At 33.0% G+C, this 19,354-nt stretch overlaps 1 protein-coding gene across 1 annotated transcript; it reads right to left on the bottom strand.

The window, feature by feature from the left end:
* Positions 1-4,880: 4,880 nt before the first annotated feature.
* On the bottom strand, positions 4,881-19,136 carry LOC117121712 (rab11 family-interacting protein 2-like). Its single transcript, XM_033267035.1, has 8 exons — positions 18,934-19,136; positions 16,808-16,949; positions 14,257-14,385; positions 12,490-12,683; positions 12,118-12,215; positions 11,255-11,624; positions 10,273-10,817; positions 4,881-8,994 (listed from the first exon to the last, which is right to left on the bottom strand). The coding sequence occupies exons 1-8, from the start codon at positions 18,974-18,976 to the stop codon at positions 8,842-8,844; spliced, it is 1,674 nt and encodes a 557-aa protein (XP_033122926.1). The 5' UTR covers positions 18,977-19,136; the 3' UTR covers positions 4,881-8,841.
* Positions 19,137-19,354: the final 218 nt, after the last annotated feature.

Below are 19,354 nucleotides of genomic sequence, written 5' to 3'. Positions count from 1 at the left end.
GCATGAATGACGCCCTCTTGCTAAATGGGAAACTTTTGAACCTTGACCGACGCTTCTATTTGTTACGCGTAAATCGCGGAGAACGCTATCTTGTGTTTATAAGATCTTTGATTTAGAGATTTAGAGCAATTTAGAGACAGAATAAAAGAAATCGAGTATGGGATGCCAATTAAATTAGGTATGGCGCGCACTAAGTGCAATAAAGAGTGAGTAAACTAAAATTAGAGCGTGACGCACCGTTGAGGGCGATAATTTAACCAGAGCTTTGGTGATTTTAGTTAAAAGATGAATTGTGGCAAAGACAAGCCAAACCAGTCACTCGTTGCAAAATTCGATTTTGAGTTATTAATACAGGGTTAAAGAGTAAAATAAGAGCTATAAAAATGGTAAAAAAAAAAAGTCATTCAAATCCGACATTTTCTTATGAAGTTACAAGGGACATGCAGCTTTTTAAAGAACAATATATACGAAATCAGCCTTCAAAGTTCATGTTTTGGGCATTTTCCATGCAGAAACTATCATCAAATCCTTAAAAAGTGTTGTTTTAACATTGAAAATGGGGAAAATAACAGAATAGCATGATGTAGGCCTATAGATATATAAGGTTAGTTTAGTGCAATAGATTTTTAAAAATTTGACATTCCTGAAAATGATAACTATCATTAAAAAAATAATAATTTTTCTCATTTCCGATTTAAAACTACTGTTTTATACTCGATGACTGCCTGTAGGCTGCCTGTCTCCTCTGCACTTAATGATCATGTAATTAATAAATTGGTTGAGCAATTGAGAAAAATTAAACATTTGAAAAACATTAAGAAAACTGAACTTGGTTGATAGGCCTACTACATAAACATGCTGGAATATCAACATTTTTGAAATCTATTTTATTGCACTAAACTAACCTTTATAATTATACATATACATCATGCTATGTTAATATTTTCCAAATTAAAACAAAATTATTTAACGATTTGTTGATGATTTCTGCGAAATTACTTAAATAGAAAACTTTAAAGACTGATTTCTCAAAATACCGTTCTTTAAACAGTTGTATGTTTAAACTCTTGTATCTTCATAACGAAATGTCGGATTTAAATGATTGTTTTAACCATTATATAACTTTCATTTTACTCTTTTACATTGTGTTAATAAACATTTTTTTTTGTTGCGAGAAGTGACTGGTTTGGCTTGTCTTTGCCACATATAGCCCTACTTAAATAAACGCCCCGCTTAATTGCACTGTAAATGTCACATAGGTTAATTACCGTCAAAATGGGTTATGGAACTTATGCGTGCCATAAAGACTTACTGATTTCAACGAGGTTAGAAAAAATATAATCTACTGGAGTAGAACATTAATAGAATGGGTTGAGAATGATGTTGCGTCCATTTTGACTGGGGGGGGGGGAACCGTTAATTCGAGGGGCGTTTATTCAAAGGCGGGGGTTTTTTATACCCTATTTAGAAAACCCGACGACCGCCAATAATGATCATTTCGAATAAAAATGAAATTTTATTTTTGGCCAATTAGTGCAACCGCCGCCACAAAAAAACATGGAAATTTCCGAAAAAAAAACCAAAATGACAGTTTCACTTTATTTTTATTACGCTCCCTGCTACCTTGGAATATCCAAATATGGGCCTAAAATATGTATATTCCTTTAAATGTAAAGCATTTAACCATCTCATTACTACACTGTTTTCATTATTCACCAATAAAATTTTATTTTCATTTTCTACTCCGTTTGGATGTTTTGGCAAAATTATTTGCTAAAGAAGAAAACAAAATTTTATTTTTATTGTTTTTCCGCACCTCCTTTGACGATCTTTAAAAAATAAGTTCGCGAAACAAAGTATACAAAAAAGTCTCGCCTGTTTAGTATTCCAATAAATAAGGTATATATGCATTATTAGAGTTCTTGTACTAAAATTTAAAAGAATCAAAGATGGTACACTTTTGGCTCTGCGTGTCAGCGGGGCCGCATTTGTTGCCACTACGCTCGTGTAGGCCTACGCACGCCCGCGCACAAAATGCGCAGTGTTCTAAAACTGCAATGTGATTTTGAATAATATTATGTTACTGTTTTAGGAAGCTAGGGTGGGATAGGCTAGTTCTGTTTAATTTCAGTAATAAAGAACTGACTGTTCAGTATAATGTTTAGGAATATTATGAATTTCATTTGTGTTGCATTGACCACAATGGCACTTATTCGACAGAGTAGGGCTGCCGCTATATCGACCACCCAGGATCCGTTATTGGTAGCAGCAACTTTTTTGAGCGATGCAGGTAGGTTGGAAGGATGACATTCACATTGTATTCACGTAAGTTACTTTTTAGTAACACCAGGCATAGGCCTAGGCCTAGCCTAGGCCTAGTAATAGTAGTAGTACTACTTTCAGGCCAGCCTAGTATAGGGGGCCTAGGCTAGTCTACCTAGTAGTAGACCTATTAATAATAATAATAATAATAATAATAATAATAATAATAATAATAATAGCAGAGATGCCAAGTTTGTAAGTTATCTGGGCGTGAGAAAGTTCAAACAATCGAGGAACTCCAAGAAATAAAATACACGACATTGTTTTAAATCAATACTTCATCGATTTTCTAACGAGATACTCTACCTCCCGGCACAGCAGTGTATTTGTTTTGTTTTGTGTTTTTTTGTTTTTTTTTGCCGGCGTGAGAAAATGATTGTTGGGCGGGTGAGCGTGAGAAGAGGCGCTGAGACTTGGTAGGTCTGAAATAATAACAATAATAATAATAATAATAACAACAACAATAACAATAACAATAACAACAATAACAACAACAACAACAATAACAACAACAACAATAACAAGAACAATAACAACAACAACAATGACAACAACAACAATGACAACAACAACAATGACAACAACAACAATGACAACAACAACAATGACAACAACAATGACAAAAACAACAATGACAACAACAACAATGACAACAACAACAATGACAACAACAACAATGACAACAACAACAATGACAACAACAACAATGACAACAACAACATTAATATCGTCGACGACGACGACGACGAAGACGGCGACGACGACGGCGACGGCAACTGCAGCAGCAGCAGCAGCAGCAACAATAATAATATTAATAATATTAATATTAATATTAATAATAATAATAATAATAATAATAATAATAATTAATACCGGCCTAATACAATAATATGGTGATATTAAAAGCTATATAATTGTTGTACTCTATTGATTACAGATTGTAGATTGTTTGTCAATCGACGACTTGTAATGGATGGCTTTCAACCACATCCAAATGATTACACAGATACTTGCTATAATATGCTGAGAGATTTGATGGTATCGCCATTAGGGAACTATAACCGACGTGACTGGAACGCATTCATGAATTTCCTAGGAGATAAATCCCCAGCTATTGCAAACAGTAAAATAAATAAAACGTTCTTGCACATAATGCCATATGAAGTTACTGATTTGTCCGATTTCTATTAGGCCAGGCCTATACCAGTATTTTCATCATAGGTATGTACTGTACAATGATTTCTTTTTCTTTCCAGTTGTCTCAATGATGCCTATAACTTTTGATGCTTAGAAGAATTGGAGATCGCTTATTGGCCAATATAGTTACTCGAATGAATGACGTAACAAGCAGACTTGATCATTTAAAAATGCTTGATCAAATACGATATTAACTGGTGAATTATGTAAATGTATACCTGTACTTTACTTAAAGATAATAAACAGAAATAGATATTATTTAAGTCTACTTCTAAGCCTACTTTGTTTAATGAATTTTGTCTTATAACATTGGCTTAAAACAGGGGTGGGCATAAAAATCGGTCGGAGGGCCAAAGTGAATTTTTGATTTAACACCGAGGGCCGCACCCAGACTTCGATGTTAGCAGTGAGCTTTCAAAAACCTCCAACCACTGCTTTTCATCACTTTATTCTCAGTTTCAATGTTACTTTTTACATACGATTTGTGTCGGACCGTAAAAAACAAGGTGTTTTTCTAGACAATTTTGATTTGCGGGCCGCGATAGGGTTTTATTTCATTGTCACGGGCCGCAAAAAAATCGCTGACGTACCGCACTTTGCCCACCTGTTGCTTAAAACTTACCTTTACCGCATGGAAAAGATTCTAACATCCCTTAGGATGTCCCTTCGAAATCCTTTTATTAGTTACTCTACAGATTGTTCTACGATAAAATATGGGCAAGCTAACCACAACACACGAATTACAGTACTATAATAGGTCTAAATAGTTTTCAAATATCAAATCAATTTCAAGTGCTGACAATTAACTTCAAGATCTTGTTAACTGTATACAAGTCACTACATATTCACACCGCACCCCACCATTTCCATTTCAATTTTACTACGTTCTACTGTTTGCAATCACACTCGGTCTACATCTTCACCTACAGTTCTCAACTGTCCTATTGGTCACCTTAAACTTTGTGGCGCGCGATCATTCATTTATTATTGCTGCTCCGAAGCTTTAGAACCAACTACCTTAGATTGTGGGAGACTCTCTTTGAATGTCTTCAAGTCTCGGCTTAAATTCCCCCCCCCTAAACCCCCCCCCCCCTATTTTTTGGCATCTTTTTGTGCGAGACGATTTTGTATGAGCTTTACATTCAAGTATATCGCCATACCAAGATGGTTTGTAGATCACTATTCTGTACCATAAGGCCTATCAATTCTGCACATGAAGCTGTGTGTGTTCCATAATGTCCAAATGAATGTACGTGTAATAAGGTGAAGTGATTTGAGGCCTTGTTGGCCACTAAATAAGACTAACATTATTATTGCTTAACAATTTAGAAATTATGAAATAAACAAGAATTGGAAACCAGTTTACTTCACTCTATGCCTTTCATTTTAATGAGTCGCTTAAAAATATTCTGATGCAAGTAAAAAATATTCATATCCTCTCAATTTGTGTACTACAAAATTATAACTCTTTTCCACTTAATACAGGGAATACGATGAATACCATTACAAATAAATACTGTATAGATACACATGAAACATATTCCGTATAATTCATGATGTATTTAAGCACTAATGTTTACCAATCTTATCTGTAATATATGAATATACTTTATATAGGCCTAATTATCAGTTTGTGAATTATATGACCTATGAATATAAAGTGGCATTTGCTCAGGATAAGACATTTCCACAAGAAGGCTTAGAGTTTGATTCAAAACACAATAATCCCACTTATTAAAATTTAAATAATATAAAAACATTCAGATAATTATTTTGGTTAAAATTGATCCAGATGCAAATTTATATTCCGTGTTACATTTTACATTACAAAGTTGATTAATTTCTTATTATAATTATGTGAAAGACAAATAATGGATAAACAAAACTTGAGAAAAAAAGTAGGGTGGGGGTGGAGCAATATTTAAAATTAACATCTAAAGTAGTACAAGAGCCATTGCTCAGACCAATTTTAAGCAATATCTTAAATTTGTAAAAAAAAGTTCACCCCTTCTCATCATAAAACATTAGTGTTACAGTTTCCACTTGTAACTATCTTCGGCAAGTTTAGGTTTGTTGTGCGCAGATGTGAATACAGCTTCTACTCATAATAAATAAGATTACGTTTTAAAAACCGTTTTCAAACCACTTACACAATTACGTGTGGTGTAAGTAGCTTAAAACTGATTAAAATAAGCAATTGAGGGTATAATAATTGTCTATTAAAATTACGTCTACATATGATATACAAAGTAACATACGGTTATTATAATTGCACCCCTTAAGTTCAATATCAAGGCACAGTAGGGTTGTTTTCAAAGGTATCTTTTATAGCATTATATCACTAAATTATCAAATCAACCTTGGTATAACAGGTACATCATAATACATTATTGAATTAAAGGCCACAGTTTTGTAAAAAGCACATACAGTATTATAGCATGATGAATAAAAAGTATAGCCTCATTAGTCTGTACAGTATAAAACAGAATAAAGTGAATAACAGCAGCACTTTTGAGACTAACAATATATAATTTAACTGTGGACTTCATCAGGAGACTGATGAAGTCCACTGTGTGGACGAAAGCTAGAGAATAAATAATATATTGTTAGTCTCAAAAGTGCTGCTGTTATTTACTTTATACAGTATTATAGCAGTATAAGCAAGAAACTATAAGACAGTGTAATAATGATCTTGCATCTATTTCAGAACAGCTACAGTATTTGTAAAGCCAAACACACATCATCAGACTGTGTATTACTGTATATCAGATTTATGGTCTACGGATTCCACTGATAAAGTTTCATTAGACTGTTATATACAGTGTTGCATATCTGATAATGTGCATTAATCCAAGTCTGACAACAATCAACACAGTCATATGTCTTGATTTTACAAAGCTTTGAAAAGAGAAAATATATAATTGAGTTAGAACCTGGTATGCGCAGCAACTGAACACCAGGATCCTGGGTTGTCAAGGTAACGACCTCAGCTACCAGGCCACTACATTAAATATGAGTCTTTATATAATATTTTATGGATGTTTGGTACAAAAATATAACATTAATAAATATATACAATACAACACTAAATAATGAAATAGAATGGATCTATATAGAAGCACCCGATGTTAATTAGACACTGCATATCAATGAATGCATATAAAAATATTTAGGAATTAGGTGGCATCCACATTCACAAATACAACAGTAAGATTGTGCAGGGGTGGGGGGGGGGATAGAGGGTCAACAGAATAGGCTATTATATACAATGTTGACATAACTTCACCTACCAATTTTAAAGACCTGTTTATACAATCAACATTTTTTAGTATGTATATTTTAAAGCCCTGTCCTGACTACCAAACCTTATTTGACAAAAATCTGTTGTATGACCATCAGACATGTCACATGTTGTATGACCATCAGACATGTCACATGTTGTATGACCATCAGACATGTCGCATGTTGTATGACCATCAGACATGTCGCATGTTGTATGACCATCAGACATGTCGCATGTTGTATGACCATCAGACATGTCGCATGTTGTATGACCATCAGACATGTCACATGTTGTATGACCATCAGACATGTCACATGTTGTATGACCATCTGACATGTCACATGTTGTATGACCATCAGACATGTCACATGTTGTATGACCATCAGACATGTTACATGTTGTATGACCATCAGACATGTCACATGTTGTATGACCATCAGACATGTCACATGTTGTATGACCATCAGACATGTCACATGTTGTATGACCATCAGACATGTTGCATGACCATCAGACATGTCACATGTTTTTGTCAAATAAACCTGATAGTCGAGACAGGGCTTGAGGCATAGAAACAGTACCACAATCTTCCTGCACCACTGAAAATACTTATTAATGTGAAGGGCATTGGGACGCAGTGAAAATAGCATTAAAATAATATATTACATATCAGAAAAGCTATATAATTGACATCATATTATAATATATGTATACTAACATATATGTGCAAAAAATAAAAGTATATTTCCTTAATAATTACAAGCATACTTAATTGTGAAACAATAACAGAAAGCTTGTAGTAAGTGAACAACAGGGATTAAGCCTCATAAAATAAGTATAACAATAAAAAAATGTTACATATATTATACATCACTTGTAACACTCTGTTATCCTATAAAGGTATTTCACAGACCCAGTTTCTTGAGAGAAAAATACTAAATTAAATTTTCTTTTAATGTTTTCACCTCTTGATTATTTTGGTTACTAAAAAACAGAGTAAATTTGAGAAACATACTAACATAACAATTTCATATAAAAATTCATAATTGACATGGAAACATTAGGATAATTGGCTAGTGCTCACGTCACAGAACGTATGAAGTTGTACAGGCTATCAATTAACCAATCAAATAACAGAGATTTTCCACATTGGCTCATTTGAATTAGTTAATTTCAAATTAGAATATTCATAATCACAGGCATGAATGAGTGACAATAGGCTGTGGAGGCTGCCTGTCAACAAGAGCCTTGAAACACACCCCTTCATGTTGGTATAACCATGGTTAATGTTTATTTTTTTAACTTTCTCTTTCAAAAATGTTTTTTACAAATCAATACATGTCTCACCTAATTGAAACAGAAGTCAAGGATTCAGATAAAACACATACCCTAAGGGATAAAATGACAAAACTGGCAAGAATATCATATAGTGGGTTACACAGAATGATAAAAAAGGACAAATTCACAAAACACACCTTTCCTTTGAATATTATATCTGGACTTCTGTGACTGAACATAAATAATTGTAAAATAGATGAATATATGAATACAAAAGCAAGGGGAAAAAAGAAAAAGAAAATTAATATTTTGGTCTATCTCTATCTAGTATCAGTAATGTCGTTTATAACAAAAATATAATAAACATACATGCAACTATAAAAAAAAACCATTTAAAATACAATACACATTCTATAGTTGTTGATTTTTTAGCATTTATACAATTCATGTTATTAAAATATGTAAAGTTTTGTCATTTGGTTGTTAATTATTATTGCTTCTATTTTAATGTGTGCAATGCAGCATATCCATATTAAAGGATATCTTCAAAATTACCTCTTGATGGTGTAACAATAGCTTACTGTTTCAAATTGTTCCATTCCTTATATTTAGCCTTACAGATGGCTTTTGTGGACTACAACAAATTCCAAGTCATTCGTTCACCATAAAAAACCTTTCGAACTTTTAAATATTTTGTTATCATTATAATATTAATTCCTTGCTTTAAAAATAGCTATTTGATATATGTTCTTTCATGAGGTCTAATAATCTATATCCAGGTCCCTGTTTAAAAGTCCTGGATTCTGCACAATCACGCGAAGTAACAGAGTGTTGAGGTATTCTTGTGTTTCACGCATTACTGTTGACTGTTGGTGCAACTGCTCTTCAAGATCCAAGATTTTGCCAGCAAGATCCTGAAAGATCATAAATTTAAACATTATTTCAGTACATCAAATGTGTAATGCATATTATAAAAATATAAAAAATCCTAAAAATGATAAATCAGTTGACTTTGTTGGAGTGTTGGACAGTATCATTATCAAGATCCAGATTGGAATCATTACTTTCATCTCAAATGCTTATAGAAAATGTATAATGTGAAGAGTAATAAGACAAAGACAGGTGACATGCTCAAAATATGGTTATGCTGACATCACATCATGATTACACTTAGGCATATCATAGTCTCTTGTCAAAGAAAATTTGATAATCTGGATAGCACTTAAATATACTGAATGCATGTTCAGTTTATGGATAATCCTCTTTAAACTTGGGATTACAAGAGAATGCTAAAACCAGGGAAGAAAATTTTATTAAAATATTTCCAGTCATGTACAGTATTCTGTTGGTTGCCTGAGAGTTTACCAGTGCTTGATGTTAGTGATGGAATGCATCTTTGTTATCAATACAGATTTATTCACAAAAGAGACATCTGTTTTAAGACAATAATTGCAACTTGTGGGGGACTTAACACATAGAATATAATACTGTTTATATGTATAATCTAGTACAGTATCTTACTCTGTCATCTGAACTTTCATTAAAGTCACTTAATGTTAGTTTAACAACTTGCGGAAGAGCTTTGTTTGCTTTGTTTTTTTTTGTACTGTATTACCATATTTATAAAGGGTTACCCTTCCAGCATATCCTAGGTCAGCTGATATTCAGGGACCCTCTTAAGAAAAATGAAATAACATGATGCTTTAATCAGCGAAGTCTCTTTATGAGGCTTAGGAAGTGGAGTGCTGTCACAGGATTTGAACCCAGGCCCTAGTATTAGAAGGCAAGCATCTTGACCACTAAGTTTTTTAAATCCACTCCAGTCTTCAAAGAACTTTGTAAATTGCAGTTCTCACAGTTGATGTGATGAACATGAAAGCATCTGATAATTATGATGATGCTCAAGTTGCATTCTCTAAAGCCATGTCCACAGTATCAAACTATATTTCACAAAAACATGTGACATGCCTATATATGGTCATGATGACATCACACCATTACCATATATAGGCACATCATGAACATATATGGACATACGAGTTTCACGTCAAAGGAAACTTGATAGTCTAGACAGAGCTTACCAACCAAAAAATAGATGGTGGATTCAGGATGTTGACATTTTTAACAGGCATAATATCAACCAATATCACAAGAACACATAAGACTGTAAGTAAACAAATGCATTACTGTACCTCTTTTGACATATTAGCAAACCTTGCCATAGGCGTTGACATTGCTTTAGGCTTGCGGTTCGGTCGTGTTGGCGCAACATATCCAGAACCAACGCTATCATCAATGTTTATAATCACCGGCTTAGGTTCAATTGGTGATGGTGTTCTGGATGACTCTACAGCAGTTGTGTCTTTTGGTGATGGTGGATCAACTGCAGCTTTCTTAGTTCCCACTTTCGATGGTATAACACCAGAATCTGTAGAATCTGCTGTAAGTCTGGCTGACTTTATCTGTGACTGAGCACCTGGCTTTGATTGGATGGATGTCTTTGTTTCAGCTGGAGGTGCCTTTGAGGGTGAGTGCCTGGGAGGTTTCACAGGTGGTATTTTGCTTGGAGAATCTGGTATATGGGGCTTATCTGAAGGTACAGTTGATGTTTTCTCTGGTTCTGGTTGAGGGTCTTGTGGAGGTTCTTGAGGAGGTTCTTGATGGCTTTTGGCAGGAATGGATAGGACTGCACCTGATGGCATTTGAGCTGAGCTATGGAAGGAGTGCCGGAACTTAACTAAAACAAAAAGTGAAAATTTTGTATTTAATCATTGAGAAACAATGTAATATACAGAACTGAAAAAAAAAAGAACAGGATTAAAGTATTCATTTTTTAATCTGTTTTATTCATTTTTTAATCTGTTTCTTCAATTCAATCAACTTAATCATAATTAAAACTTCTAATGCACCAATTCCAAGAAGAATGAGTTTTAAGAGCATGTGATAACATAAGTAGATGACCTAATGGAAATGCAAGAAGTTAGTTTGTTCCAAAGATGAGAGGCACAGATTAAGTGTTCTTTGGCCATACGTTCATGTGTGGAATTTCGGAACAGTGTGAAGATTTTTTGCGGAGAAGACTTAAGGTGACAAGTGGGCAAATAGTGAGTAAGATGATTAAGGTATGGAGGTGCACTCAGAAGAAATGCTTTAAACAATGTTAGTAGAGCATACCATCTCTCTGCACAGGCTTTTTCTCAGAGCCTTCATTGACACTTCTTAATTTATGGTGAGGTAAAGTCTGGTAACTTCTAAAAATATTAACATCTAAAGATGGCCTTCGTCTATCCATACCACCAGAATCCTCTTCCGTCTTGCTTGATTCTGTCTGCGATGAGTTGTTAGCATCTAAATTGAAGGGGTTTCTTGATCTTGATTTGCCTGGACTACTTGTGTTGGGATCTATATTAGCATATGGCACGTTGAGTCTGCGGTGAGCGGGAGCATACTTTGCAAGCCGTCGTCGTTGAGTTGGAGGAGTCTTTGTTGGCATCTTATTCAGGTCATTTGTGGATCCATATAATGGTGCTTTTCTCACAAAACTCTAATAAAATAAAACAAATGGAAAATTTCAAGTAATGTAACAGGAAAATGAGTTGTCTTAACAGAAAGGAAATTGGTTACAAATATTGAATTACACTATGAAAATCAAATTACATGAACGCCTTAATGATTTACAGTACGGATAGCGGGTAGTTAGCTGCTTCAGCCATAAACCGTATACTAATCTTACAATAAATTACACAGTAAATAAAGAATATAAGTCCCCATGGCAAATCCGATGCATATTGAAGGTCAAATGTTAAAAACTCCTACAAATGTATTCACTAATCAATAATTGAAGCATTTTTATTTGAATAACAATTCAAAAGGACAAGAAACTAGAATACAGCAAGCCTATGACTACAAATCTGTTGAATGAGTCATTAAATGAATAAAATATCTGCTAAATACATTAACAGGAAAATTTACTCCATCTCCTGCTGTGACCAAGCATATTTATGCAATATGGAACTACCTCCCCTGTGGAGACTTACCGGATCAGATGTTGGAATGGACTCTGGTGATGATGGGCTCTGCTTCATCTCCTGCGGTTTTACAACATTAGTGGATGATCGCTTCTCCTTCCTGGAATCTAAAATAGCAAACACACTACAAAGTTATTAAGTGGGTTCTATAAGGAAGTAGAAATATGTTATTTTCATTCTACATCTCACCACAATGCATAGGTCTTGCCTAATGCAGTGTTACAGAATTGAAAATATGGAAGACAGTACCTAATTACAAAGGTAATGGGGGAAAAATCCCCCAGAAAAATCTGATTAAACATGACTGGCCTAGTTTGACTTAAGAAAATTCATTAAATTTAATTCATTGTCATCATCATCGTCCTCATAGTATTATCTTACCATGGACAGAGGCCTTGTCATCCTTTTGTACTGAGGTCTTCTCGTCCTTGCCATCACCTGACTTTTTCATCTTGGCCATATTCCAGCTATGTACCGGTGTGTAAGGATTCAGACCCGCCTTTACCTGTATACTTATCTCTACATCTCCCCTTTCCTTTTTGCTCTTGGATGACTTGCCTTCTAGTTTGTACCAACTGCAAAGAAATAACTCAAATTCACAGTACAATATCATTGTATTTTTAAATATAATTATTATATACAGTATAATCACCTATATATAATAATTATATATTATAATATATAATCACTATACTCTTTAATATTATAACATTTTAAGAATAAAAGTAAGTATATAGACTTGATGCAGCTGAGCAGCAAATTTGGGTTAGAAACGCTGTAAAGTCAATGTTGTATATAAAATGTCATACATCACATGTTATTATATATAATCACCTATATATAATAATTATATATTATTATTTATAATTATTATATATTATCACTATACTCTTTAATATTATAACATTTTAAGAATAAAAGTAAGTATATAGACTTGATGCAGCTGAGCAGCAAATTTGGGTTAGAAACGCTGTAAAGTCAATGTTGTATATAAAATGTCATACATCACATGTTATTATATATAATCACCTATATATAATAATTATATATTATTATATATAATTATTATATATTATCACTATACTCTTTAATATTATAACATTTTAAGAATAAAAGGATGTATATAGACTTGATGCAGCTGAGCAGCAAATTTGGGTTAGAAACGCTGTAAAGTCAATGTTGTATAAAAAATGTCATACATCACATGTTATTATATATAATCACCTATAGTATATATAATAATTATATATTATTATATATAATTATTATATATAATCACTATACTCTTTAAAATTATAACAGTTTAAGAATAAAAGTATGTATATTGACTTAAAATGCAGCTGAGCAGCAAATTTGGGTTAGAATCACTGTAAAGTCAATGTTGTATAAAAAATGTCATACATCACATGTTTACAGAACTAATTAAATATTAATACCATGTTGCTACCTTAATGTCTCAATATCTGCAATGCCAATTAGTACCAGCTGTCAAAAATGATCTATTGTGTTAGTGAATATTGGTGTAATCATTAACTAACGAATACTCTTTCATTTTTATATAAATGTAATACTACACTGGTAACATTGTATTTTCATATACTAAAGCTAAATTTGATGGAAGATCTTTAAAAATAGGCACTGAGCAGGAATGGTATAAAAAAAATTATAAACTCTTTCGAACAACTCATCAATAATAGTCCATTTATGAAATCTAATCATTCTTGAGGTTACCTGGTCATATTGTGACATATCAATAATAATATAATAATGATATCAACTATAATTAGGTATAAGTATGAAGACCTAATTATTAGCTTAAAGAAACTACAACAGATAGTATGTTGGTTAAATTTATTTTAATAATGTTTTTGTTAGTTATAACATACATCAGACTGCAACAGAAACTTCAAGATTTTATACAGCAATGCAGTTTTAGAATAAAGTTTGAATATACATCAATTGTTATGATAATAAAGGTTATTCTAAGGATAAGTATTATCATATTATATTTAACATTTTTACTTACAGTCAAAAGTTATTATATTACTAGAATATATTATTAGAAAATTTTAATGAAATAACATGTCGGTAAAAAGTCAAATATTTATTAATAATTTATCTGAGTTGATATTTTATCAAGTAGAATACCTGCGTACTGCTTTGCCATCTCCTTTGATGGAAGACAATGGAATGCTGACCTGACCTATAAGGTCATCAAGCACGAGTCCTCGGTTGTAGATTATAACTTCTACGGAGCAGCCTACTTTGTAAACATGCCTGAAAAACAATAACAAAGCACACATACAGTATTGAAATACAATTCTACAATTTGGTATTTTTTCACCTTACATTTTTCTAATTGCAGAATTACAACAGGAAATATTTATGAGAAACTGTAGAGTATAATGATAATAAATGTTTGAATCAAAGGATACAGCAGTCAAACTTTTAAATTGGTGGCAATTAAATATTACACAGCACATGCACTGTAGTAATACAAGAATGCATATACAATCTAGCTCTGAAAATTATATTAAAAAAGTATAAAGGATTTATATACAAATGCAATAATACCAGTCCATTCTAATTTTACATACAATACAGACAACTACAAACTGATTTACTTTACTAAAGAAAGTACTTAAGCCTCATACCGTAAATCCTCGAATTTTAAACCCAATGGGCTTAACCCTTTTAAATCCCAAGTGATCTACCCTAGGTCACTGGGCAAATTAAGGTTTTTTTTATACAGTAGATTTAGGAAAAACTCATAATACATTTTTATGACACCGGGTGAAAGGTCATGTGCCCCAAAATTACAAGTTAGTGGCGTAAAAACTGTACTTTTTTACATAAACCCAGTGTAAATGTCACTAAAAAAATCCTATGCTAATTAATGTTACATATTATATGGAATATGTTGTTTCTACAGAAATAAAATGTGTTTGGTTGAATAAAATTATGCTTCATCTTTATTAGGAATTTTTGATGCCCAAGGTCACAAATGTCATTGAGGCCCCCCTTCCAATAGAGGGCAAGTAAGCCTAGACCTAGAACTTAAATAAGCCTATTTCTAACTAGGGTGGAGTACTGAACCTAGGATGTTTCACTAAACTAGTAAATTGATGAAATACTAATTATAATAATAGAGCAAATGGGGTATGGGTATTGAAATATGAGAGGGGGGTCTATACATGACAAATCCTGACACAAAAAATGTCTGGGCCTAGCATTACTTGTTGCACTGCTAGAAGTTTCTAGTAAATATCTCTCCTCAGAATCGTATTCAGGTTTATTTATTATGAAATCAATATTTATGTAATTGTACATTACTCAGTGACAGAAAAAAATTGCCGATTTTTCCTCCATACAATTGCTAAACTATGTCCAGTTACTATGACGTTAGGGAAATTTTTAGGTAAAAGAGTCAGTAACAGAGGGCAGCATTTCTAAAACAAGGGGAGAAATCATCCCGTACCGTTTACGGGCCTAGCATCCTGTGAGAGTAAATTATCTTGTATTGGAAACGGGTCACGACCTCAAAGGGTTAACCTCGAGAAGAAGCCCATCTAGAATTGAAGCCCCCTCTTTAGTTTGCAAAACTAGCCTCGAAAAAAGCCCATGGGATTCTTTGCAAGATAGCATAAGGCTTCTGTTCAAAATAGTAGGCCTGCAATACATACACTGTACATGAAAAAAAAAAGAAAATAAATTTGTAGTAGTTTAGGTGTGGACAGAGCTATAGGATTGCAGTTCATATTTGTAAATTTTATTTGCAAAAATCTAGTGATGGTATAGGCCACTAGAGTACTGTAGGATTAACCACCAAGTCACTGTTTCTTTGGATTAAATTATTATCATAATTATTATAATTAGGTATGAGGCTTTAAAATTCAGTTCTGAGGGAAAAAATGTATAGTACAGGATATGTCTACAATATTATTGACTAAATCATTCTGGATCCCTCATCCACACTGTAATTTTTCACTTCTAGCAACAGGAACTAAAAACATACAGTAACTCCAGGGGTACATTATACAAAATACCTTTTGCTTCTAAGGTGAACCTGATTGGGCAGATTGGAATAGAACAGGCCCAACTGAGGAAATTCTATATTCCCTGTGGGATATATAGTATATCACGGAAATAAACCAAGGTTTTTAGTGCATTGTTAATCTGCCTTACAGTATGTTAATGCTTATTTTACCTTTGATATTAAGAGTAAGATTGATTTTTACCTTAAAGTCCTTTGAAATATAATGAAATACAATATATTTTATTATTATTATTATATACAGTATAATATATAAATATAATATTAATACAAAGCAGAACAAAACAACCCAATGGTGTTTTAATGTAAAATATAGATAGTGAGTAAAATATCAATCTATATTTTTGTACCATGATTACAATATGCTGGATGTGATGCTGTTAACAATCTGTAGTGCACTATAAAAAGATAAGCTCTAAGAAAAATTTTGTCCACACCAACAAAAATGCCAAATGAAAAAAAGTTTTGTTTCTACAAAAATGAATGAAGAAATATAATTACTACATGTTACAATCACCAGTTAAGATTAAATAATAATATATATTTAGAATGATCTTATATAAGACTAGTTTTTACAATGCATTTAAATGAAACTCGGCCAACGTATTAAAATACAATTCAAAGAGTATTTAAATTAGCACTTACAACAAGCATTCCTCGTTCCATTGTGGAAAAAGTGTTTTGTCAACAACTGCCGTCTGGAATTTCTCCTTCCCTGAGCTAATGACAGCATATGAACTATTGGTATTGTCCCTTCCTTTCACAATTAAATTTCTTGCTCTATGAACTTTGCAAAGGATAAAGTTAACACAATTAGAATGGTATAATCCAGTTACAACATGCCAAAGAACAAACTGAATAAGTGTGATCTTTAAAAAGGTCATTAAGAGCATGGTAAAAATACAATTACTTGTGTTAATTTTTTTTCTCCATTATAAACTAAATTGTACTTTAAAATCAAATCAATTGAAAAGGTTCACAATGGAAAATGTTAAATTCAAACTGTTCGATTTCATCTGGGTAATCTGTTATGGTTGTTATTAATATTTGGAAGTAAAGAGAGATCATAATATGGAGCATGGCTGTACAATTGGACCACTCAAAAATCAATTAGATACACAAATATCAATCACATCATAATAACCAACAAACAAGAACTTAATTTACACAAAAGACTGTAAGTTAACATTATGACAGGATTGCCCAATATGAAAGTAACAGGTACCTTAGCTTAGCTTGTCTTGTACACATTAATTTATTCATGATCTAAATATTGATCATCAATCTATTGAGCACATTGTCACTACAGTGGGACTGAAGCCACAGTTTAATTTAGTCAAGAGTTGTTTCTGTAGTGTGATTGGAGAACTAACAGTATTCAAAACCACAACATTCCTCTCTGCCCATGTTATTGTTCTTACTGGGCTTTTGTGTCCCATTATACATTTCACCAATTGTTGTATACAAACTGAGTCATAATAATTTTCTGTAATGTGAATAGTGGCTTATATTTTGATATGTACTGTATGAGTTTGTTTGCTTAGGTTTGTATAATGTTCACACTTTGGACTTTGGTGATTGTTCAATTATATTGACAGCTGCAAAACAAAATTAATGAATTTAAAACATCCTGGCCCAATCTAATGATGTAAGTAAAATTTTTCCTAAGACAAACTGTACAATGATAAATGCAGTGGATAGGGATACGGTATCATATCTTATATTCCGTTTGCTAAAGGTATGGTAAACCGCATCATCCTGTAAAATACCGCCCCGGTGTGACGTCATTGTTCATGAAGACTTGTGAAGTCACTCGCTGAATGCAGAGAAAGGTGGTGAAGTAACATTTTAAGTACAGTAGTTTGTCTTGAATATGTAAGCTGTAAGCCAACTCCATATCCCGTGTTCAACAAACAATATAAGCATACAATATTTAAGGGGCCTACCCATATTATAAATATATAAAATACCGCCACTGGTGTGAAGTCTTTGTTAAGACTTGTGAAATCACTCACTATTTCTGAACTAAGTTTTTTTCGCAGTTGTTTTCAAATGTACTGAGTATTCGGTACATTTCCACGTCAGGTAGGGCAAAATTACACCTATACATGTTTCTCCTGACGCAAATCCAGTTATTGTCTATTATTCCATCACGACAATAACAATTACTATCTACAGTAACAGTTAACAGAAAAACTGCGGTTTGACGTCCGTAAATACGTATTTAACTATAATTTTACCATTCTTATTAAACGTAATTAAATTTACTACAGTAATAATTTGTAAGTATTTCAATCATTAAATAGGCTTTTGAATTAATGTGATAATGAGCTGGAAATAAGTCTTGTATTCTTTTCACTGTACTCACGTCACAAACACAACATAAGAGGGAGATATTTATTCCATGCTCTGCAGCCACACTTTGTAGGAACATGCTGCACAATGCACATCGTGGTATTTCATTCAAATTAACTGCCAATGTTGTTTTTGTTAGTGATGACATGGGAAAATGTGTTTGAATAAAGTTACTTTAATAAGTTACTTTATTCGTAACTAAAAATACATGCATAACCATTGTTTACTTCTTACTTATTGAGCTGCATACTACTATTGTAGTAAATTAAATTACAATAATAAAAACGTAAATATATCACTTCCAGAAAATAATCACATGATAAACAGTAGGCCTAGGCTAGGCCTTAAATTAATAAAATACTGTAGGCCCTAGGCCTAGCTTCTTCTAGCTAGCCTAGGCCTAGTATCTAACTTACCAATAATTTTACAGGTTTGCAGAGCAAGGTTTGCTTCAGACATTGCTTTGGCACTGACTGAGAACCGGCTAATGCCAGAGAAAATTCAAATCCGTTGGTTAATCAGATACCAAAACAAACCTTATTCATTCATTAGGCCTAGGCCCAGTTGATGAGTCACACTTCACTATCTATAGCGATAAGAGGCGGAAGGACCAACGCCGATAGGAACATCGATAAAAACCCGGCTGCCGTCTCAACTTTCACTGGCCTTTGGCTGAATGTTTGTAAGAAATGTACCAACCGGTAACGAAACCGGTCGCCGTCTACCTAGAGTAAATGGTATTAATTATGCGATGAGGGTTTTTTTAAAATGTTTTTCGGTGTGATTTACCGTAAACATGCCAATTCTCAGAAAATATTTTCCAATTATATTATATTA

This window comes from Anneissia japonica, unplaced genomic scaffold (assembly GCF_011630105.1).
Source record: "Anneissia japonica isolate Jap-2015-1 unplaced genomic scaffold, ASM1163010v1 scaffold287957_len1322810_cov207, whole genome shotgun sequence".
In the NCBI taxonomy this organism is placed as follows: Eukaryota; Metazoa; Echinodermata; class Crinoidea; order Comatulida; family Comatulidae; genus Anneissia; species Anneissia japonica.
Note: the sequence above shows the minus strand (reverse complement) of the source record. Positions and strands in the feature narration are given on the sequence as shown.